Raw genomic sequence first — 24,795 nt, 5'->3', positions numbered from 1 at the left:
TATGGTGCCCTAACCTGCTGGAACACACGCGGCCCTGAAGCCGGTCCGTTGGGAAAAGTGAGAAATAATTGGGTCCGATCAGGATTACTGGGTTCGGAGCCGAGAGCGCTGACCATTCAGCGGTGTGCGAGCGTGATCAGCTGCAGCGAAGGGCTGACTGCACCCCATTCACCGTCACTGAAAAGTGTGATCTCAACCCGGCTCGGTCAGGCTGCCGGGTTTATTCACAAACTCGCACTCCGGTGCCTTTTTCACCGACCTTTTCCCCTAAAGCTTTCTGTTCGCCGCCTGTGCTGAGTCACACGCTTTATAGTGCTGTAATGCACAGACCGTTTTTCTTTCCCCTTTGAATAGTGATCAAGGATCTTCGAGATTCTTTCCTCCCATAATCGTTTTCCTGCACAGTCTGTCTCTCTTTCGTCACCCGTGATGCAAGTGGCAAAATGCAGAGAACAGAGCGGGTGGGGAAAAAGAGCCAACCAGACAGCTGAATGTTTATCTTCTGAAACTTTATTGAAGTGATGCTTTAAAATGGTTCCTTGCCTAGAACACACCTCCAATAATGCTGGATAACACAGACCGTCTACATGAATTAAGTTCACAGTCGGCAGCGAGGATAGAACATGTAGCCCATGACCACCCAGTGTTTTACTGTAGCTGTTTGCTAAGCCGATTAATGCCCTGCGATTCCAGGATTGAGGGAGATTTAGACTCATTCCTTTATTGTTAAGTTATTTCATTTTTAATATAGTCAAAAAAGGAATGGACTATCCTGCGATGGGCTGGCCCCCCATCCTGGGTTGTTCCCTGCCTCGTGCCCATTGCTACCGGGATAGGCTCCGGACCCCCCGCGACCCAATAGGATAAGCGTTTTGGAAAATGGATGGATGGATGGATGGAATGGACTATTTCTTTTCCTTAATCTAAAGGTCATCTCTTGTATTTCACATATCTGCCGGTGGATCCTTAGCCAAACATGGTGAAGAGTAAAACTGTATCTTATTTTGCATTAACAGAACATGGAGACAAAGTCATGTTTTTGAAAAATGGTGAGGATATAATTGAGAAGAGTGAAACGGCCTGTAGCAGAAGCTGAACAACTACCTAAACAGTTTAGTAATTAATCTAAATATTCTATATTTTTGTGATGGGAGTGTAGATGGGTAGGTGTCTAATGAAGTACCTCAAAGATCTACATTATCACAGTCTTCCTTCTGTGACTAGGATATATTTCCTTAAATGCACACCTTCATAAATAAGAATCGGTAATTGTTTACAAGGCCAGTACAGTACAGTGCAGTGAAGGCCAATGTCTCACTGATCCTGAAGCCTTCAAGCTTACTTTTCACGCAAGACAGCAGCTGGTTAACTAGAAAATTCTGCGTATTTAACATCCAGATCGGCGCTGTCGGCGTACCATGAAGAATGTACTTATCAGTCGCTTCGGTTAGAATCCAACTACTAATGTAAGAAGTCTAAGGTATACAATTTATTTTGGAAAGAGGTAACAGGAAACAAGATAGATCATGTAGGGTAGCTGGAACGTTTGATGGAGCTTGAAACTAGATAAGGTCGGAAAGAGGTGCCTTTGCGGAGCAACAAGGGACCGAGACTTAACTTCTAGCCCGACCTCAACAAAATGAGGTCGGGTAGATCAGAAGGTGGCACAAGGAGCTACGAATTAAAGGAAAGCTTGTGGGAATATCGGGGCACATAGCTGACTTTGAAACAAGCAGGGGACCTGACCCCATCCTCAAAGGCACTCGTACCTAAAGCAGAGGGAAAGGAAATACAAACACCAGTCACAATGTTCATGCCCCGGAAATGGATCTACCCATTATGCAGCTCAAAAAATCATTTCTGCTCGCCTGCTTTGATCGGTACCTCCACCCTGCACAAAAACAACATGATCTGTATATCGTTCCTCTAATTTTTATTCTCCTCTAATCCGATAGCAGACTTTTGGCATTTATCAGTTTGCACGTCTGCCAGTTGGACTGAGATCAAGGACTTCATTTGTCTTCCCCGGTTGCTTTTGTTTGTTCTTGTAGTGCAGCATCGACAAGAAAATATCAGGGTTTTCACTTATGGGGGGCCTATGAGTGAAATTTGTTTTTACAGAATAGGTTCACTGCAAAACATTATAGGAAAATTCCACCAGATATTTTAGTCGTGTCTCTTTGCTGTCTGTATCTGATGATAACATCGTGACTGCTACCAGTCCCCTGAAAAAGAAAGATGTTATTTTCCCAACAGAAACTGAGACTTTAGGCTTTTAATTGTATTGTGTAATACTGCAAGGTGTGGACGGTACGGAGATCTCTTCCGAACGATTTCAAAGAATGGTGTGTAGTCAATTAAACACGGGTAAGTAAAGCAGCGTGCACCTGTAATTACTGTGTCCTGTGAAGATCCAGGCCTCGTTCTTGTGGAAAACGGAAGAAAACGGATTAACAGAAATAGCAACTGGTGCTGCAGGTCCAAAATAGACTGGAAATGGTCTCAGCTCAGGGACCCAGTTTAAACTCAGGTGGCTAAATGTAAAGTACAAAAAAGAACAGCCTTCACTGGAACACCTTAATGTTACTCTTAATAGGTCTTCCCACAGCGGACCTGAGATATTACTCTGCTAGGAGTATCTGTGTACCTTGGACCAGCAGAACATCCTGTAATAATGAAAGCTATACACAAAGCAAGACCTCTGAAATATAATGTCCGGCTAGATCCCCATAACGTCACGAGAAGCGTCCCGTCATGTGTTGCCCTTCTCCCTGATTTAGCCCCAACCTCATGGACATCCAGGAAAGAAGTGATTCTACCACCGAAGGGATCTGGGATGAGGACGTGTGCACCAGCTGTCTCCAGAATGTAAGAGTCTTGGTGTGCAGACTAAGCAGTTGATCCCTGTGATTCCCCGATTTGGTTCAGACGACCACTGAAGGTTCAGCTGTCGCCCGAAAGCTGCAATCTGCTGGGTCAGCCTCGTTATTCCACAAGAAAGGTGTAGCTATATGCTTGAGCTCCACAAGCACCCTGGCCTCTCCCTGGAGCCAGTCTTGTAACGTTAATGGATTTCTGTTCCTTTTTGCCAGGCTGAGGGGGTTAGATAGGAACATCATTCTGAAATTTAACTTCCTGGTCAGCTTCCTTGAAGACCCACCTCCTCCTTTTTTCTGTTTCCCCCTGATGGTGTTGGGTTATTTAGGAATTTTGAAGCGATATCCTTTGTCCTGCGGTCCTGACCCAGCCCCGCGTAACAGGAGGATAGGCCGGATAAAGCAGAGTGCCGGAGACAAAAGATCCACGTTCCTCATATCTCCTCCAGGGAATTGCAAGGGACCAGGCCCCTCTTCTTCCCGCTGCTTAGTTTCACGAAGCCGTCGGTGTCCTCGATCTTTCCCACACAGATCTGAAGCCATAGATGGAATAAAGGGAAACGTAAGTAAGGAATACAGAGATGAACAAATATGGTCATGGAGGAAAGTCTAAGGTGGCAGTGAGAGGGAGAGGATCGGAATGTTAAAGGGTATAACGTTAAGGGGAGGAACACAGTGAGCTTAGAGGAAGTCGCACACCACTGAAGTAAGTGGTATTTTGCATTTACATTTATTTGGCAGATGCTTTCGTCCAATGCAATGTGCAAAGGAGATAATATGTAACAAACAAGCAGCCGCCCGGGGAGCCAAAAAGGTTCCTGGAAGAGGAGAACTCCGTCTTACCTGAGACTCCTTTACGGTCATTTGGCCCATCTCTCGGTTTCCATGGATGCCCTGGGTGACCCTAAACACTCGCTCTCCCGGCCGGACCCTCTGCACAAAGTTGGCCGGGAAGAAGCCCACCCTGTCTCCGCTCTTGCCCTGCGCGGGATGGAGACAAGATGGTTTCCATGGCGATAAGTTCCTGAACATAGCCTGGCATGTTACCGCCAGAGTACCTACGAATTGCTGGGTGTTTTTTTTTAGCTGTTTCTTAACATAGATCACATCTGTGTATATGTGGAAAGGATCCTGCATGCATTTGACTGTCATAAACCACAAAGGACAACAGCACCGGAAAACAAGGAGAATCCCTATTTAGAAGTTTGAACGTGTCCTGCCCCATCGTGAGGCGGGCGAATATCTATAGGATGCTCAGCAGCAGTCCTTACCCACCTTCCACCACTCCTCGTTAGAGTCGTCCATGACCAGTACTCGATCGCCAGGGCTGGAGGCAGATGGGAAGTATGGGATGTGAAACAGAGACACAGAACTACAGAGACGTGCCAAAGGTCCCGCCTCTCTCCCGAAACATCGTAATACACAATATGCTGAACTGGCACTCGCTTTATTGTTTCAGGGTTCCCTCAAATTGCACCGGAAGAACCTCCTTACAATTTCTAGCTTCTAATCTGGGGTACATAAAGGGTGGGACCACAGGGATACTGTCCCCCGCTGAAAGCTGATTGGCTCCCAGAGTGCCCCCTCCCCGGTCACTCACTGTTTCAAGACGTATCATTGGCTAATGATAATTCACACAGAGGGGTCATCATGTCCCCTCTTATGCTCCCAAGCTGAGGAAAATCCTAGTATAGCTCCTATTTCTAATCAATTTCTCTAAACCCTGTCTTTGAGATCCCAGAGATAAAAAGTATAAAGGGAGGCCCGATCATTATTGTTGGGGTCGGTGGTCCCTGGTGGAAAAGCCCTGCTATAGAGTAAACTAGGCAATGCTGCTGTCATGGTTCATGTAATCAATTTCTCATATAAATATTGCAAACGCCACTGTAACCTTCTATCAATCTTCAGCCACTTATCCTGCTCAGGGTCACGGGCCATCATGTGCAAAATTTGCATGTTACATGCAAAGTCGTCTTGACTTATTCATGGGAGCTTCCTCCAGGGACCCAGTGAATTTAATATAGCATTTTGCACAGATGCGTAGCTGACCTCTACTTGGGATCTGTGCAGTATGGCACCGTTGCATACCATGTGACCCATATAGGTGAGGAGGGAGGAAGGGGGGGGTCACTGTGTTTGGGCCAAGTCCAGGACCGACGACTCCTGCTTGTACTGCAGGGCACAGATGCCTGATCCACACAGGGCGTCCGGACCCATGCTGACCCACCCCAGCGAGACGGCAGATGGCCCGATAGAGACCATTCGGTATCTACCTCTGCTACCTGCCCATTGCTCCTCTTTTCGCTGCCCCCCCCTCTGTCCTCCATCTCCTGCTCTTCTCTTTCCCGCTACCTGTCTCCCCTGCACCTCCCTGTCCCCCATCCCGTCTCCCTCCAAACACAGTTACAGCATCTCCAAACCCCTAAGCACGACCCGCCTCTCCACGTCCTCCTTCCTTTGCTATTTCTGCGCTCTTTGCTTGCTGTTGTCTTACCCTCTCTGTGTAATTCCCATGCAGACACATTTCTTTACATTACGTTTGGCTCTTCAGCCGACACGTTCATGCAAATAGATTTTTTTTGGCTGCTTGTTTATATAGCTGTCTGTCTGCAGTAAATCAGGTCGAGCACCTGCCGAAGCGCACGGCAACCTGGACCACATCCTTGGCCAAGATGCTATCTGGATGCATCCCTGCCATTTATGTGAAAATGTTGCAGAAATCTGGCAAAAAATGGCCAAAAATGTCATCTCACTGGAACGTGCATAGCTAGTTTTTCTGCTTGAAGTAGCACTTCCAGCTAAACACCAGACATACTAATGCAGCAACAGGCTGCATGGATACACAGAGAAATATACTCACTGGAGCTCCAAGTCGTTCCTTTCCTGTGGCAGGAACTTGTAGAGCGCTACGTAAGTATGGATGGAGTGAATCTTGGGAGCCTGGGAGACGGAGAACAGGGTCACGGGCTGAGCTCTTTGCATTGAGGGCTTGTGGGAACATTTATTTACTACGGATGATTTATCGACGTCCCGGCCACCCTACCTTTGGACCACCTCCGTCCTCCGGATCTGCCTTCCCGTTCTCCTGGGGGGGCGGTTCTTGCAGAGAGAGTGAGCATTATGCTGTCACAGTGAGTTCTGGCCCATCGTTTTCAACAGAGAAGGTATTTGTTTGTATTGGATTCCCAGCTAAGTCCCGTCAGACACATTAGCCACAAGAGAACAGGTGCCTTCTAGACCAAGCCAGAGTTACGATGAGATGAAACTAACAACAAAACCGATCAAGGATAAAGTTTAGCAAGCCAAAGAGGATCTGCTTGCAAAGTAAAAGATTCTGAAAGCTCTTCCTTCACAGATAGTTTCGGAGTGCTTCAGTTAACCTAAATCTACTCGTGATCGCTGCTGATAAGTCTTTGTTTAGACAGCTGCGGGGGCTGAGTTGGGAATGAACTGAACTAACCTGATTCCAGAGGTGGGGTCTTACCCGGCATCTCTAGAGAACTCCCCTCTTCCGGGGGCTGCTGACCTTCCTCCCGTTCTTCCCCCCCCTCGTCCTGCGCAAATGTCACATGGTTATAAGCAGTGAGACACCATCCATTTTTCCCCCAAAGATGTCAGCTAGTCTAAAACTACCAAAAGCAGATGTCATGAGCAGGATCCCCCCCCCAAGCCCCCCCACATACAATACTGCAGGTTGGCGACTCAGACATGCTGCCAAAGCTGGAACGGCTCATCTGGGCCAGCGACGTCCCGTAGCGCAGGGTCTCGTACACGGGGTCCACCCGGCCCTTCCCCTGTTCTGCTGGGACACAGGCAGAGCCTTACTGCCAAACCACAGAGACTGTACTTTGTCACCCGTCGTGTGAAAAATAAACCTCTATGTCAAGCGGTCGCCATGTCACTGGGCTAGCCCGGAGTCGAGCAACCTACTTACAATGACAGGAATATAGAACTGGGTGAGGACATCCGTTTATAATTGGAGGGTTTGAGAACTTAAGCAATGATGGATAGGAAACATCATTGTTATATATGAATTGGATTGGATTGGATGTTTTGCATCACTTGACTTTCTCAGTGTAAGTGGTCTTACAAGTAGTTCTGAGCATTTGGGATGAAATTGAAGTGCTATTTGAGGAAAGTTCAATAGGGGCGCTGAAACAAGGATGTGGAAGTAAGGAGAATCGCTATTTTAACTGATGGGGTGAAGGGAGAAGGGTTAGGGTTAGACAGAGGTGGGAGCTACGTGCGCTACAGCCATCGTGCTCGTGTTTTTCTGTTCCTTGCTGATTTTGATCCTTGGTCGCAAACCCTCGGTGTGGCACCTTACCCTGAGCAGGGGGGGCCTCCTTTAGGGTGTGTAGCTGGTCATTGTTGAGCAACGGCGAGCTGAAGTTCCGTTTGAAGGCCCCGGTCTGACGGAAAGAACAACATTGGAGAGAAAGTGATGACCAAGAGAGAAAGAGGAGCTGGCAGGGAAAGAGAACCAAAAAATTAACCGAACGAGCAGAACGAGAACCCTAATGTAGGTAGAGGGCGTTTTCACTGGTATACATTTATTGCAGAGGAGACAGAAGTATCTCTGATGTGGATCATTGCCTTTGTTCACCCTTAACTGTTAACAAGAAGCTGATCATTATCTAAGCAGACTGTGGTTCTTCTGGGGCATGGAACCAGACTGCTGCTGTGGCTCAGGAAAAGCCATTGCCCTCCTGCGGTGAGGGAGGTGCCACTCCCCTGGCTTGCCCATGTGGCTTTAAGAAGTATGATGGTATTAGAGCCTGTACTCTGCCAGACATGCCTTGGGATGGGGCTCAAATCAGTGCCTGGGGCAAAACCTCATTCTCACTAATCTCGCATCAAGCACCTCAGGCAATGCGGGTGTTTTTGCAGAAATAATAATGCACCTGCATCCTCCCTCTTCTGCAGGCTGCACTCAAGGTTCTGGAGTGACGGCTCAGTGGCGTCGCCACTCCTATTCTGTTATGCATGACAGGAGAGGCTGGGGAGCATCTCTCGAACAGTCAAAGGCGATCAATAAATAAATAAGGCTTCTAATTTCATCCTTGCTCTAGAACTCGGGACCATCCGCCGTCGGGGTCATTAACGTCTCGGTTTTCATTGCCGCTGTGGGACAGTTCCCACCTGTCTGCCAGGGAAAGGGGGAAGCTTGGAAGACGATTATCTTGACCGCGGTAAACCTGAGAGGCATTCGCTGCCTCTCTGCAAACCAAGGAGCAGCTCTGTGTCTGAGTTTGGCTACAACTTACACAAATAGGAAGTGTGGGGATTCTGTTGGTTCTCTTTGACTTCCAGGCAGACAAAAATCCCTGCCCTGGCGTTCCGAGTGAGTCAGTACCTCCTTACCCGGCGCCAATGCCTCATCCTAGCTTCCCAGGAGGACCCGCTGTTCTGGCTGACTCCGCATGGTTCCAAATTCGACAGGCCCTCCTTAAATGTGTTTGCGGTACCTTGGTTCGTTTTTTGAAGTGATGAAAAGTACAGGTTGTTTGCCGAATCTCACCGCGAATTGGCCACAGTAATGGGCCAATGAGTGTGATTGGAGGAGGATGAAAGGATCTTGTTGGCTCAGAACACCCCCACTGGCCCAAAAACAAAACAGGGACACCTCAGGTACAGTATTGGATAATCCACCCCTCTCGCTTCTACATCTCAACCTTCCGCTCCGTCTGTTTGTGGACAGGTGTGATTTCTCTCCAGGACATGGTTGGCTTTTGCATAAAAGGAGAGCATTCTTGTTCCTCATCACAGGCACTGTTCTGAGATCAGTGACAGTGGGATCACCGCCCCCATTGACAGAACCGCATAAATGTGTTGGGGTAAGAAGACTTCTCAATAACAGTCCACTTTATGTAGAGTCAATGAGGCTTGTGTTTTTATTTTTTTTTTTACTACTAGAAAGTCTACTGGCTGCTGTTATCCGTTCAAGCATCTTTCTTCAACCGTGTCCTTGCTGAAACCCCGCAAAAACACCCTCCCTTACATCCATGCCCCAAAACCCCGTTACCATTAATGAAGACTGAAATCCAGTTCTTTAAAGCACAAATTTTAAACTGTCAGTGTGGCAGCTTTGCTCCTGTACAGGACGCTGGGGGGAGGAGGAGACGCGGCCGGATGCCAGGAGGCCTCACCTTGCCGCTGCAGGGCTGCTGGGAGAGCTCAGAGGAGCACCACAGGTGAGCCCCCACCTTGCAAGCTTTACAGCGGAGGCCCTGCTTCGAGTTACCTGCCCGGGGGAGAAAAGGACCCCATCAGAAAGAAGCGGAAACACTTTTGGTTACGACATGACCTACAAGACAAAAATAACTTCTGCCTAAAGGTACCTAATGCCAATTATTAAGTCCCTAAATAATTTTCAGCAAATGTCAGAAACATTTTTTTTTTCTTCCACTTCTTCTTTTCCTGCTCTGAAAAGTGGCAATAATATTAGTTTGTAATTTGGATGGTATGACGGCTCACTGTGCCTTAGACCATCGGGCTTTGGGGTTTGAATTTTATTTCTACTACGCCTGTATGGAGTTTGCATGTTGCGTGGGCTTTGTTCAGGTCCTCTGGCTTCCTCATGCAGCCGGACTAACCGGTATCTCTAAATTGCACACATTGTGGGTTTGACCATGCATGCGTCCTGTGATGAACTGGCATCTTGCCCACGGACCTCTGTCCTGTCCAGGCTGGGATGGGCTACAGCCAACTTCACCTCTGTATCTGATCAGTCGATGGACGGTGTACGGAGTGGAACAAGCTTAATAAACCATCAAATGGACGTGCCTTTTGTTTTCATAATAATGCGGGTTTATATTCAGGGGCCGAAAGGGATATATTATGGTTTAATAGAGGTGGGACTTGGCCTATGTGCTGCTTCAGGCTTTTCTAGGAAGATAACGAACAATAAATAATAAACTATGAATTTTAAGTGCACGCAGCGAGCGACAGCGTTACCCAGGGACACTTGTTTTCAAACGACCCCAGAGTCATTTTAGGGCTCAAATCGAAACAGGCAGGAAGAGAGAGGTAAGAGCAGCTGAAGAAAAGGAGGGAGAGAAGTAACTATACAATGAAATATGACTAATGAGGCGGAACAGATTGAGTCGACGAAAAAGCAGAAATGGGGGGAGAAGAGAAAACGTGACAAAGAGGGAATTGTGGGAAAGGGGTCCGAGGTGCTAAGTGATGTGGTGAGCGATAAATATGGATGGGAGTGAGTGGATTGTGTGATGAATGATTGGAGCACATGTGTATCCTTCAAAAGTAAAGACCTAACGACGTGTCAGGCACAACCGACAGACGCTAAAAAACGCCACTAATGTTAATTAGAAACTTGATTAGCTCATACTTTTCTGTCATTGATACTGTGGTATACATGGGTAGAAATACGATGTGTTTTGAGCTCCCATACCATTATCAGGTCTGACAAGCTTGAATTTCAGCTCATACCAAAATGACAGGTCTGCGGCTTGATCTCTTCTCCAAGCAGTCGGCTGTAGGAGAGCAGGCTTATTTGCATGCATTTGCATACTTCTACGAGCAGCGATAAAACTCTGTATTTCTGTGTGCCGTGTTTACAGATGGCTGCCAAACGTTGTCTGCTTTTGAGTCACGATGCATGAACAGAGCGAGCGGGCCCCGCCCTCCCGAGGATTGGTACGACCTACCCACGATCATGTTGTTGCAGAGCTGGCAGTAAGTGGGCCGTCGGAATACGTGCTCCTGAAAGCAGTGCACCAGCTGGGGCCGGGTCAGGTCTGGGGGCCTGGAGGACCCGCAGGGGGAGTGGCTTAAAGACGGGGATTGAGAGGACAGGGAAGGGTTGGGGCTGAGGGACGGGGACATGGATGGCGAGCCGTCGCTGGCCAGTGGGGATCCCGACGGAAGGGGCGGGGACGGGGGCGGGGCATCGGTGAAGAAATCGGGCGGCATCCGAGCATCGCTGTTGGACCGCTGGAAGAAGTTCTCCACACTCTTGCTGCGCATGATGGACTTGAAGGACAGCGAGCGCTTCAGACGCTGGAGCTGCCCGGGAGACAAAACCATAGAAGCGTGGTGAGTTAAAGTGCAATCGAAAAAAAAGATGCCGCCCCCTGCTGGGAGCCAGCAATAACTGCAGTTTGGAGAATAATAGATCAGTCTTCACTCCAGCGTTTGTGTGGCATATATTGCCTGTAACTTGTTTAAATAATGGCTGGGTCAGGTAATGTATTAATTTGGGCAGTAAGCTGCATAGTATCCAAGAGTGGACCTTTTGTTCTCCTAAGATCCATAACCTGAAAATTTCCATTAAAATATCCATTTGTATAAACGGGGACAGCCCTAAGCTATGCCATCAAAATTATTTTAGACAAAAGTTTTTCCCTTAAACTACCTGAGGGCATAAATTAGACTTAAGGGCCTTTCGTTAAATGCTAATACATAAGAGAATTTTATGTCGGTAAACAGATTTAGTAGGGCGGCATAGAGATGATCGCTGCTGTGTCACACCCCCAGCATCAGGGGCGTGAAATAGCACCTGTAAATTCCTATAGTGGGTTAATATAAGGCATTTAACCCTTTGCTTTACTTTTCACAAAAGTACTTAATTGGTGCTTGTGCCGTCTGCCGACGTCTCCGGGAATAGAGGTGACCTTGGCTCCTGGCAATGGAGACTGGTCCTGGTGGCGGCCCAGAAAGCCCGAAAAAATAAGCAATGCAGAACAAAACCTTTAGGCATGGGGTCTTAGCGAAATAAGCAGTCTTTGTGGAGGGTTCCATCACTGTTAGAGTCCCGTTTCCCTAACCAGCGGGAATTCTGGTAACAGATCTACGCACTCTGTGTAACGGAAGGGAGCGGAATATATTATTTTTGGAAGGTTTATTTTTATCATTTTATTTGATTTAAAACTTGAGCTTCCTGCATCCTAGGACAACCAAACAATACCCTTGTGCTTTTAAACAGAAATTTTAAAAGCATTTTGCATTTTCTGTGAATAAACAACAAGTGAATGAATTATCAGGATCTGACGTGAATCTGGAAGGCGGCTTAAAATGAAGTCCCCAGGAGTCTTAATCTGCATTTCTTTGCCACCGAAGATGCTTCAGAAATTCTTAGCACAGCCACAATGCATTTGCTATAGTACATTTCATGCATTATGTCCCCTGCCTTGTGCTCTTCGCTTCTTGGTGTACAGTCTACGTCTGATAAGCAGTACGGAAAACAGATTGATGGATAGATACTATTGTTTTGTTTTATGATTCTGTTTCATTGATTCACTCTGCTTGTTGCCTGTTGTATATTTACTCAGATGGTAAATGTAACTAATTACTTATCTTCATGCTCCAATTGTACGGTAAGTGCTTAGTGAGCATTAACGAGCTGAGATCCGAGAACTCAATGGTCTCGCTCATTCATCAGTGAAACTGAGGGGCGGCACCGTGAAGTCTTAGTCAGAGGAAATCGCACTAAGGACTTTGTTTGCACAGCCAGAATGTACACTGTCATCCGGACAAATTAAATTACACCGTAACCATTTGTGAGAAGGCCAGCAAGGCTCATTAACTCTTCCCAGAGAATCCAGCCGCGACCCAGTACAGTGACCCACTATGTACTGCTGAAGCCTCTGGAGCCTGTCGGTCCGAACCATCGCAATCGTTCCCAAGGTGCTGCATGCACAAGTGCCTGTTCTGGAAAACAATCTTAATTCTGTAGGATGTCAGCACCCGAGTTGATCACCTGGGCCCCAAGGAATGTGGACCGAAATATACCTGCTATGCTTGCAATTCGAGCCCCTACACCCCTCCCCCACTGAGACGTGGTTACTATGGGGAGACGGTGGAAGGTCACATGTTCATGACTGCCTTGTCCTTGTGTACACAGGACGTCTGCTTTGCCATAGGCAGCTCTGGGCTTTTTTCCCGGGGGGGGGGGGAAAATCTAGATAAATCTAGATTATTCATCTAGATAAATAGATAGATAAATAAATAAATTTAAAATAATAATAATACATTTACAATGTATGATTATTTCAAATCGATATGACTCATACAAATGACATTTTCAAATGTAACTTTACAATATAATTTAATGTTGTTGGACTTAATATGATCAAGTAGCATTTGCATCTGATGTTAAATTGTCTATGACACCCCCCCTCCCCCCCCCCCCCATTTTCCATGGTTTCTCTTGCCGAAGATCATTGTCACTCCAAGAGACAGAAATCCAACTGGCAGCAGTTCAAGCAGGAGCGGCATAGAGAGCCATGGACTGGAGAAGTCAGGCATGGATCCTCTGAAGATGGGGTGAAGTAGCAGTTCGAAAAGTGGATCAAAAAAAGTAGATGTTGCTGCCCGTTAATTAGAGATTCAGAGCAGCAGTGGGTGCCTGACAGTTTGAGGAGAGCTGGTGAGTCCAAACGGGCTCGAGCTGGGAGTGCTGCTCCAGAACCTGAGCTGCTGTAGTGTGTGTGTGTGTGTGTGTGTGTGTGTGTGTGTGTGTGTGTGTGTGTGTGTGTGTGTGTGTGTGTGTGTGTGTGTGTGTGTGTGTGTGTGTGTGGCCATCTGCGCTGCCTGCTCTCCATGAGAAGGCTCTAGGGCCTGCCTGAGGGACAATTTCCCTGACTCAGGATGGCCAAGAAACAAAATAAGCAGTGTGGTTTATCTCAAGTGGGAGTGAGGGATCTGCGGTAACACTTTAAAGCAGTCCTTATACTTCATTATAGACACCTTCATAGTGCATCATAATGCATTCATAATGTGTTATGAACATGGCTATAACTATTTATAAGGCATAACGCGTTATAGTCATGTTTATAATGCATTGACTGCCTTATGAAGCTCTCATCTATAATGCACTATAGATAACATCATAATGCATCACAAAGTATCCATAATGCTTATACCGACCATTATAATGCATTATAAAGGTATCTATAGTGCTTTATAGGTGAGAGCTTTAATAATGCATAATACACATGGCTATAATGTGTTATGCCTTTTTATAAATACTGATAGCCATGTTTATAATGCCTTATGAATGCATTATAATGTGTTATGGATGTATTCATAGATTCTTATACACATGGGCTTCACAGGACGTGTTACCAGATCTGCTTCGTGGAGGGTGTCTAACACGTGTGTCACACACATGCACACACTCAAATCAATCAATTTTATTTGTATAGCGCATGTTCACAACATTACATCGTCTCAAAGCGCTTTACAGCATCCCTGCCCAAAGCCCCCAGTGGGTAAGCCAATTGCGATAGTGGCAAGGAAAAACTCCCTAGATGGAAGAAACCTTGGGAGGAACCAGACTCAAAGCGGGAGCCCGTCCTCCAGGGGCTGGCATTTCTGATCTAGTTACCAATGAGTGCTCCCCCCCCCCAAATTCCTGTGTCATTCTCACTTTCAGTCTCCTGCCACCCCCCCCCCCAATACTCATCCCCTCCATTTCCAACAGACAGACAGATTAGGGTTGACGAGCAGGTCAGGATTAAGGTGATTTCTTTTTTCCGGAAAGCTCTCCGGAACGGGTTCTTGTTGACGTCCGGAGTCGTCTTTTCCGGCTCCTCACATCCCCTGTGCGGGGACCATTATTACTGCTGTGACGTCCACAGGCGCGCGTGTCTCTGTAATAAACATGACTGACGACAACATCGTATCCTGGCTCTCGAAGGGACTCATTCGTCCGAATTATAAAGTCATGAGGTCCCCCCCCCACCAATTCAGTCTACGATTTAAATATACCCAGAAACTCACATTTAAACAAATGTAGCAAATGAAGGGGCGGCATCTACCAAAAGGCATGAATCTATCTTTCACAAAGTTACCCAGGGCATGTTGAATAAAGTGGCTGGTTAGCGTGGGTCACTGGTAACAGTAGCAGCGTGGAGGGAGCCTGATTTCCACCGTCATGACTTTGCAGTTAGGGGAATTACATTCGTTGACGTCCGTTGAGAAGGGTCTGTCTGTAATGGTGGAAAAATGAGGCTCATGAAACAGGGGAGATGATTAATCTTGGGTCGCCAGCTCGGTCTGTCAAGACGCACTGCTTCATGTCAAAGGATGGCACGAGGCCCGTTTCAGGGCACAGTGACGGAGCGCTAACTGCTAATGAAAGCCGACCGTTCTTTAAATGAATGCAGCCTCTTCTTGGCCACGCCTCTCTGCTGTTATGGTAACTTGCGGTTGGCTGGCTGTGCTGCCCGTCACTGACCAATCACAAATCTCACAGGCCTACAACAACCTATGGACTACTACTGCAGTACCATAGTATGACTCCGCATCCAACATCACCACTGTGTTGGAATTCTGTCTTCTCCATAGAATACCCAATTCTCACAGTCTATATCCATATATGTGCGTATCATATATTGATATCCATATTTACATATTCATGTTAATGCTTTTATTTTACCTAAGTGTTGTCCTATGTCCTGAGCTGAATCATTTTGCAGCAGTATTGGTACGAGAACTAACAACAGAAAACCTTTCGAATTCTGCATTCTTCACAGATATCTTAACTTGGCCAAACTCAGGAATTTGGAACGAATTCAGAACAGACCGAGAAACTGACCGTGCGGAGCTGCATTTGCTGTAATTCCCGCAGGGTGATCACTGTGGCCAGCGGTCCCAGCTGACCGTGGAGATCCGGGACACTTACTGCACCAAGACCGGAGAACGGTAAGAGCCCACGAGCAGATACTCACACTCCTCTCTTGTACCCTCTCTAAGTCCATTAGGACGTCTTACACATGTTTATACATCTCTCTTGGTCTTCCAGCGCAGTCTGCACCTCTGCGAGGTTTCTGCTGTAAGACGGAGCATCACCCACCCTAAGATGACCCCCTTTTTTTCACCGGTTAGTGGAAGATGCACGACTTTGCTGAATTCACGCCAGAAGTACAGGCTAAATGTAAATGACTAGTTAATGGCTGTTTACATAACAAAAAGGAAGACGCTGAGAACGGTATTCAATTCTCCGCACGTGGGTGTTCAGTTCTCGCAACCCAGGTACAGGACGGCACACCTCAGCTCGGGACTGACTCGCTCCAGATTGTTCTGCGACCATCTCACACTGCAACCGACACTTTTCTGTTTTCCAGTCCGGCAAAGCCGAACTCTCTGCTGTCTGCTAATGGTATCTCCAACACCCAGCAAGGACAACCATAAATACTCTTATAAATAAACCGTTTCATCCTATCAGCCCTGGTCTTGGGAGGCCACATCTGCAAGCCGGTTTAATTTATGTCTGTTTACTCAGAGGGCTCAGCTTAGCCAGGGCAGTTTTTAAAAAAAGGTTTCAGGGTCACACAGCTGGAAGCTCATGCGCACCATTGAAGTTGTCTTGTTCAAACGGTACCTGACCCATTCTCTCATAAACCAGGAATAGAGCGAAATTCTTCCAAACCATATGACAGAGCACATGCTGGTCATCTGTTAAATTAGCTCAGCGTTCCTTGGCAGATTCTAGCTGGGTTGATCTAGGTGAATTATTTTAATGACTCAGGACCTGGGCTTAATGGGTTTTAAATGGTCCGTTGATTTCTTCATTATGCGAGGGAATTAGGAGTTGAGGTAAACCAAAAGGTTAAAGATACTTTTTTTCCCGATAATCGCGGATCCTCACCGAGTTTTTTTTTTTTTGGGAAAGAAGAAACAACGCAATTTCCATTAATTAAAACGGGGAAAAAAGGTTCACCTTGACACTAAGCAGATCCGGAAGGGCACCAATTGAAAACACAATTGCTCACTTTTGAGCTCGATCCGCTGTCCCCTTCACAAAGAAACGCAATAGTGGCACGTTCGTCGCTCTCAATTGCCTAAAACTAAAGCACTATTGTGCGCAGAGAAATTTCCATCAGCCATTAAATGACTGAAGCAGAAAGGCACCACATAAGAAACGGACTGACGGGAGTCAAGGTTCCCTTATTCAAAAGCCATTCCGCCATTCTGTGACACACGTCAGATTGCGTATACACTGCTATTCCAATTGTATGGTTAAAAGTCGGGATCCTCTACAAAGCCATTAATCATAGCCTTGGGCCAAATCTTAATAATCGAGCCAAACGCATCACGCGCTTTTGCTCACCTATCAACTAGATCATCAACTAGATTCTACTGTAATTCCGAATACTACAAAGGGGCCCTAGAGCAATGGCTAACTACGTGTCTTTATTATACTGCCGGCGCGAAACATCCCGTGTCTGCCGAAGCAACGGTATTAACGTGTAAAGATCACGGGCATGAAATCTAATAAAGCAGTTTCGCCAGCTGCTCCCTGGTGTTCAGAAGTGAACACTGCGGGCAGCACTTGATTGGACCAGCTAACTTTCCCAATAAAAAAGCACCACAATGAGTCACGGCATGTAAACGAAATACTTCTGCGGAACTGTGTTTAATTATGACTCAGAGAGATAACTGCTCTGTCGTGACAGCTCTTTTGCTTCTCTTGCAGAAAAATAATTCCACATTTGACAAATGTTTTAGGTGCGAATGCAATCCCAGCTCCATCAGACCTTCTCAGATAAGTCAATGTGCATCTCTTTCATAACGTCGAAAGCCTCTTGTTGAAGAAATTGCGGTAATTAGTTCCCCCGCAACAAGGCTGTGTGACGTTGGGTTACGTCCCCTTCATTACCACAATCAATTACAAAACAGTGACCCACATGACATCGGTTGCTAATTTATACAATATTTGATAGCCTAATAATAAACTCTCGGCTCATTTTTATTCATCTGCACTTGCACTGACATTTCAATGCAAGAACCTGACGCTGATATTATTACCTGAAACCCACGGAAAGGTTAACTTCACGGAAAAATATATAGGGGTATTCTTGGTAGCAGTTGATTATAATGCAAAGAATATTATGAGACGGCAAAAAAAACACCCAATATGCACAGCCTTTCTTTAAGCGCTTTAATTCGTTTCATTCATTTGGCTGGCAAGAGCATCATATACGATTAGTTACCTTTAAGCAATGAAAATGGAAAAAGAGAGCACTAAGTACTTGATGTTATAGGTGTATATATTAGGGTTGTTAACTCGCTGTTTTTCTTCTAAAAAGCTGAAATTTCATGTTCTCTTGCAGAAATGGCACCTGTGCATTAATCAGCTGTAGCAATTGCTGAGTCCGTTACATGGTGTTTAATGTTATGAGTAAATACGCGTTTCTGGTTCGGTCGATGTTCAACAAACCTGAAGCTCCTGATTGTGGACTTGTGCTTACCTTGGATACCGGCTGCATGGACACTGTGCTCGGTGACCGCTGAAGGACCCGGTTCTGTGGTTCATTCTCCTTCTCGCTATTTTCCGTCATCATCAGTTTAGCAGAAAGACTGCACTTTGGAGTAAGATCAGGGCCGGCGGATAGATGGGATGCCGCGGGTATATATCCCTTCCCCGACTCGCAAAAATATCCACTCTTCTGGAGACGTCAGTGAAATTCGCACAGCGAGTGGCTCATTTCCATTATTTTTACTGCGAGTATTGAAATAAATATTCTGTAGTAATATTACATCAGTTGGACCGAATAAGCTCGTTTTCGATTTTACCAGCGTGATGAGTGCAAAAGCCTGTTCCACTCAAAACCAGTTCTAACTACATCTCTCCCTTTTATGCTGGCAATCTGCTCAGCGTTGGCACCACATGCAAGCTACTGTAAACCGGACAGCAATGACAGCAAAGTTTGGGAAAGCAAAACGTAAATAAATGCTGGAATCCGGGTGATGGCGCGTTCATATGAGCTCCGGTCTGGATAACAGACTCGATGAGTTGCAGGAGTTTTGTTTCTTAGTTAGAAATGCGCCGTCTTTTCATTCACAGATCGTCTGCCAGGGTGCAGCGCTGCCCGTGCGAAGAACCTGCAGCAAAATACCCGCGTCCGGCGGGGGGGCTCGGCGTCTCTCCGTGCGTCACCGGTGCCTGATTGGAGCGCCTTAGCTTCAGCCTTGCGAGTGAGGCGGACGGTGGAAACCAGTTATAGGTAAATGCTTTGCTTCTGCGTCGCGTGTTATACCTGGGATTTTTACACACTTCCGCGTGTTTTAAGTGTTTTTTTTTTATATGTGGCTAATTTTGTAAAATTGTGCGGTTACATGCAAGAGTGTTGTAGCATAATGTAATGTGCGGGGTGTTTCCGTCATGAGTGTTTGAATCTGAATTCTCAATCACCCTTCCATCCTCCAACCACTTATGTATGATATTATGCTCTAGAAATGTAAATGCTGTAAAGTATTGCAGTCACAGTTTTGGTATCCATATGTACAGAGAATGTCTTGGCAAAAGCAAAACGGGAGAGGGGGGCGTAAATGAAGCCAAATTAAATATTGTGGGCCACGTGTTCCTGTGCCCCTGCCTATACTGGATAAACAGTTGATGAATAGTTACTTGAGAGATTTTACTAGATGGGGGGTGGTCCTCCTCAGTAGATTTTGCAGAATGGGCCCCCAGTGTTACATTTTTGAGTCCCAGGGGTGCCATAAAGGTGGGGGTGGGGGAAATTAGGATTATTCCAAGGGCCCTTAACACAAGGGCCTTAAAAATATTATGAATACAGTTGTTTTGGTCTGGGTTGGGGGCCCAATATGATATGCTTTCATGGGGGCCAAAATCTCCAGTGGCACTCCTTATGAAGTGCTGGACCCCTGAGTCTGCCAGAGTCGTCATGCCCCCCTGACCACAACTCTTCCTGGCTTTCGCGCTTGACTGGTCCTCGGCGTGTCCCAGAGCGTTAGAAAGCTTCCTTCTGACCATTTAAGCTTTTTTGCAACTAAAACTAAAAATGGACCTGGGTTCATGTGTGAAAGCGCTTTGAAATGTTCAGAGGGGTAGCATGAAAGCCCAGTGATACCTGTGGACAAAAGGGGACTCAAAGCTGGATGTGGACCCCCCCCCCCCCCAACTGCAGGGCTGGGCCCCCTCCAGCCCGAGTCATGCTGGTAGGGTGTGGAGTTCAAATGGCGAAATCGCTTCACTGCCGGTGTTGATCCTGGGTGTTAGCGGTTAGCGAAAAGGCACTTTGCTTCTCAGCCGCCCACCGGGGCGACGTGCCAAAAATAATGGCATGAAATAATGTATGAAATCACATGCAGTGTGTATCAAACAGTGTGAAATAATGCACTGCTGATTGTGACTGGATGTTCTGCGGAGTATAACTGGCATGGGTGCATAGCGTGTAGGAGGATTTTCATCAGAAGGCAATACTGGATACAGTCTCCCCAACATACTGTTTAGGACCGTGCGGTTGTCTTGCAGCCACTGCTCCCTGAGGGACGTCCTGATTTTGCCAAGTTCGATGTGTTCCTGGGTCCACAAGGGAGGGGCTTGTGTTTCACTTCTTTAACCAATCACAGTCTTCGTCGTATGACGTCATCACATCGATCTGTTTTTTTTCCCCCTCATCTTCAAACTCAAGGCTTCCAGGTGTTCAGTCAGCAGTGGCGTGTGGTTTAGTGCTCTAAGCCTCTGCTTGCGGCTGGTTCAAGCCTTGTTTTTTGTTACTGTTTTTTACTGCTGCTGTTATAATTATCATCATGAAATAAAGACGCACTCTTAAACTGCTCTGTGCAGCCTTTGCAGGTAAGCACACTCCTATGTTTTTTCCATGTTCATCTATGACATGTCCCTTAACAAAAGTCATACACAATGAAACAGGTACTTTAGAAATCTGTGCACATCCCAACAGAAAACACTGGTTTTAATTAATGCAGTGATGTCATACAACGAAGACAATGACTTTCCCATCGAACTTGCCAAAATCAGGAATGTGCGCTCGCCAAGTTGATTGGCTGCCCTGCCTAGTGATGTAGTTTTCACTAGTGTGTAAAGCCTTTGAGGCACCTAGACACAGTCCTGAAAACAGCTAACCGATGCAGAATTAGCCACGCCTAAATGCGAAATGCGAATCAGCAGAAAGTTGTGCATGAACTTGGATAGCAGAGCATTATGCTTTGTTGCGAGGAGTGTCTTTTTGCATTGTCAGTTGTATGCCACCAGCTGTGCTGATGGCGGGGCTGCCAAGGGGGGGCTGTTCTGGTGGGGGGTGCAGAATTTGATGCTGATGTGATTCTTTTATGCTCCCCATAGTACTCTACCGAAGTACTCTTTCCGAAGAACTATAGCTGACCCACGCAGCTGTAAAAAAATTACAGCCTATTGAACACTTTGAATAATCTTTTTTTTTTTGTGGTGAAGAAAGGGGAATGTCTCAAAGGAATATTTCAAAGGGAATTATTTTTAAAAACTATGCATATTTAATTTCTGGCAAGTATGTGAAATTTACATGCCAAATTTCTTTCAAATCAAGAACGGTGACGCAGAAACGTTTTGGTTATTTATTGAATTGAAATGCAAAGACCCGCCAGCCATCTTCCTCCCTCGTTCCAAAGATCCACATTTACATTTTACGCGCATAGTAGACGCTTTTGTTCAAAGCGACGTACAAGTGAGGCGAATGGGACATTGCAGACGTACATGCAGTCAAGGAGCCGACTGGTAGTAAGTGCAGCTAGACTGAACTTCCAGCGAATGCCCAGGTACAGATGTAAGCAGAATCGGAGCAGGAGCTTCAGAGCTACTAACAAAGCAAGAAAGAGCAGAAGTGCAACATAAGAACGTTCTGGAAACATAAAGAGGCGTCAGGCTAGAAAAGGATTCTCTCTCTCCCCCCCCCCCCCCCCTTGAAAAACCATGAAGCATGCAAATGCAAGTCGGCCGTCTAAGAGCGTGTGGTTCGATGGGTTGGTGTGCAGGCTGCGATCAGGTCGTGTGTGTTCTGTCAGTCAGGCTGCAATAAAATACGTAACAGGAATTATGCAGTCAGGACCAGAAAATAGGCCGCTGGATCACCGAAAATGCCTTTCGCATTACGTTATCTTAAGTCCCACTTTTCTCTCTCTTCCCCGAACCACAATCGCTCCGCTGTGACTCCTCTGGTTGTTTCTTAATTTATACATATATAAAACGAGGCCGTACAAATTGGTCTGGGCCTGCTCTGTTTCACGCCTGGTTTCCTGGCTGAACCCCCCCATCATATATACGTTCGCCTCATGGGCTTTCGCACGAACTAAGAGGGACCTGGAGCCTCGGTGCTGATTGGCCGGCGGCTCGGCCATTGAGGTGAATGGGGGCAGGGGTGTCCCTGTCTATTGAAGAGGCATCTGGTGGGTCAGGCCTCCATGTGTGGGCCACACCCCACTCGTCAAGGGCTATGGTGTCATTTATTAGATTAACCTTACAGATCATCCTAAAAAGTCCCATAAATGCACCGGGGACGTTTCAACGAAACCCCTCATGTCAGCAGAAGTTTCTCCACTGGCTCCTAAACTCAGCAAACAGCTTGCAAACCGTGTTTTACTCCTGTAAGGGTCTAGCTGCCCTTGCCCTCAGCTGTCAGCCTAGTGCGTGACAGATGGCAGGCAGACCCAGTTTGCGGGAGCGGGGCGGGACGGCCTTCAGTGTCCCTTTGGCAGATTAATTTTTTTTTAACGAGGGCAAATGCTGGAGAGACGGGTTCCACACGCCTCAGATTAAGACCCGAGTGCTGCCATGCAGCAGGTGACACGCCACCACAACACCAGTTCCCATCCCCAACAGGCCTGACCCCGCTGGCTCTCCAGCGATTTCAAGTCTTCTGGGAATTAGGTTGCTGAGCCTGGACCACATGTCAGCCTGGGGGGCGGTGTCCCCAGTGCCTGTGTCTTTGGGCTTGGAAAGAGCGGTCTGGTGCGACCTGCTCGGCATGGTGGCACCAAAAGGGCATAGGTTCAGTTTCAACATGAGTGGCTCAGCGGGCTAAGCCTCAGCCTCTGTGCCCGTTAACGGAAGGTCACCTCTTTGAGCCCTGGCCTTGGCAGAACAATCACATGTCCGTGGGCCCTTGAGCGAGGCCCTTAACCCCCAGCTGCAGGGGTGCTGCACGTTGGCTGACCCTGGGCTGTGACCCCCCCGGCTATGGAGAGCGAGATGGGGTAGGCAAGGAGAAAAATTACAATGTCCCTGTACTTGTGCAAATGGCAAATAAAGGATTTATCATTTTATAATTTATCAACATTTGTAGGGACTGAATCTACTGCAAACCCCCGTCCCCCTAAACACACACGGTTCTCAGACGTGCCACCACAACCCTCCGCAGGAGTGGGGAGGTGAATATAGCAGAAAGTTAGGGATGTCACAGATATAACGTCTGTACTCATTCACACGTATGACTATGGGGAAATTTATCCCAGATGGCCAGAGTTGAGGCTTATTTGGTCTTTGTTGCAGATTTGGTCCCCTTGTGGGATCTATTGGCCCACTTCCTGTCCGTGTGGTGATGTATCCATGTTCACATTCGGGTGTGAGTGAGACCGGGAGGGGCTATGCATCGCATCCAACCCCAACCCAAGCCTCATTTTTCTTAGAGGGTGTTGCAGAGGTAGGCACTCTTTCATACCCTGACGGCGAGCGCCCCCACCTGGCAGAGCAGGGCGCTCAAGCGCCGGTGTGCAATTAATGGAAAGGTGTATCAATGCAAAATATTTGAGAAATTGGAGAATGGAGGGGGGGGGGGCTGTTGCGATAGTTGCTGAAGTGGGGCTTACGGGTGCCTTAAATGTGCTGGTGTCACCCAGGTGTGTGAGGATCTAAAGGCTTGGTCCCTGGTACAGCTTTTAGATCACAGCCTCCATCTGCTGCTTTCCTCTGGTCTGCCCTTGGGCTGATAGAAGCCTGCTGCCATTTCGTTTTACCTGATTGTTGTTGTGTTTGTGTTCAGGTCATGGCAGCCGCTGTTGACAAAGGGCAGGCTGAGTTCAGAGCCTGTGTCTGTCGGGAGGGTGAGGGGCCCTGGGTAGGCGGCAGCCCGCTCACTCGCTCCCCTGTCGTGTGTCTCTCTCTCTTTCTCTCTCACTCAATCTGTCTCTTGCTGTCTCTTTTCTCTATTTGCCTGTCTGTCTGTCTCCCTCTCTCTGTCTCTTAGGTTCTCTCTGTCTCTCTCTCTCCCTCCTTGCTGATGCCTGGACTCCAGCCCAGACGAAGGATTCTAGACCCTTCCGCTGAGCATCATTGCCATCCGCCCACCCCCCCGCTACGGTAGCATACGATCCCCGAGAGGAGGTCAGTGCACTCAAAGCCGTAACCCTGCCGCGCCCAGCACCTTTCGGGTGTGTTGATAGGGGAGCGAGTCAGAGCACTGCGGGCACGAGGACCCACGACAGGCGAGCCAACGCCGTTTGGCCCAGACTTCCTGGTGTGGGGCGTGAAAGAGCACCGGGGCACATTTTCACACACGTGACGTTGAGATGACAGTACTATCAAGACCAGCGACCGCACGCAGGCTGCAGCAACATGTAGTCGAATAGCATGACATCATGAGCAAGGGCAAGGTGGGCAAGTGTCCAGGGCAGCATCTTATGAGGGGGAGGGTGACTTAGGGAACCACCAGCGCGTCTCTTCCTTGTCTCAAGCCAGTCTCAACAATCCTGTGCGCCGGTGGTTTGGGGAGGCCCAGACGCTGTCCACTGAGGTCTGTCAGGACTGTCAGTCGTACTGCAGGAAAGCCGGGGGTAGTGGAGAATAGAGAGCCTTGTGTCATGCCCGGCTGTCTTCCATTTGATAAGTATTCAGTCAAAGATGTATACCCACACATTAGTAACATTTTGGCTTTCAGGATTTTCCTCTGAAAAGGGTTTTTTTGGCATGTTTTTTTGTCGTGTCATATTGATAAAGGTCATCCTGTTCCAGTTTTGATTTGATGTGAGAAGCCGAGGGTGTGTGTGTGTGTGTGTGTGTGTGTGTGCTGTGGGGGGGTTTGGCAGCAGTAATGTCCTTCCGATACTTTTCTGCCACTCTTCATTAAAACATCTGTTTTGCATTAGAGAAAGTCAAGTTGATCTAGGCACTTTCTCACTGGGGAGGACCCTGTTCGACTTCGAATCTCTGAACCTATAA

General features: G+C 47.3%; 1 protein-coding gene across 1 annotated transcript; it reads right to left on the bottom strand.

Moving 5' to 3' along the window:
- Positions 1–496: 496 nt before the first annotated feature.
- Positions 497–18,739, bottom strand: LOC125726725 (SH3 and cysteine-rich domain-containing protein 2-like). Its single transcript, XM_049003138.1, has 11 exons — positions 18,095–18,739; positions 10,547–10,904; positions 9,026–9,120; positions 7,204–7,288; positions 6,560–6,675; positions 6,337–6,430; positions 5,920–5,975; positions 5,737–5,816; positions 4,152–4,203; positions 3,720–3,857; positions 497–3,409 (listed from the first exon to the last, which is right to left on the bottom strand). Exons 1-11 carry the CDS (start codon positions 18,185–18,187, stop codon positions 3,311–3,313), a joined length of 1,266 nt encoding a protein of 421 aa, XP_048859095.1. The 5' UTR covers positions 18,188–18,739; the 3' UTR covers positions 497–3,310.
- Positions 18,740–24,795: the final 6,056 nt, after the last annotated feature.

This window comes from Brienomyrus brachyistius, unplaced genomic scaffold (assembly GCF_023856365.1).
Source record: "Brienomyrus brachyistius isolate T26 unplaced genomic scaffold, BBRACH_0.4 scaffold75, whole genome shotgun sequence".
NCBI classification, from domain to species: Eukaryota; Metazoa; Chordata; class Actinopteri; order Osteoglossiformes; family Mormyridae; genus Brienomyrus; species Brienomyrus brachyistius.
Note: the sequence above shows the minus strand (reverse complement) of the source record. Positions and strands in the feature narration are given on the sequence as shown.

What these genes read in the sequence shown, in the direction of transcription:
- LOC125726725 (XM_049003138.1), bottom strand. Translation starts at nt 18,187, where the DNA reads ATGATGACGGAAAATAGCGAGAAGGAGAATGAACCACAGAACCGGGTC. An exon ending in CCATGCAGCCGGTATCCAAG is followed by an intron (nt 10,905 to 18,094) that starts GTAAGCACAAGT and finishes TCTCCCGGGCAG; the next exon opens with CTCCAGCGTCTGAAGCGCTC. An exon ending in AGGACGGAGGTGGTCCAAAG is followed by an intron (nt 5,817 to 5,919) that starts GTAGGGTGGCCG and finishes TCCGTCTCCCAG; the next exon opens with GCTCCCAAGATTCACTCCAT.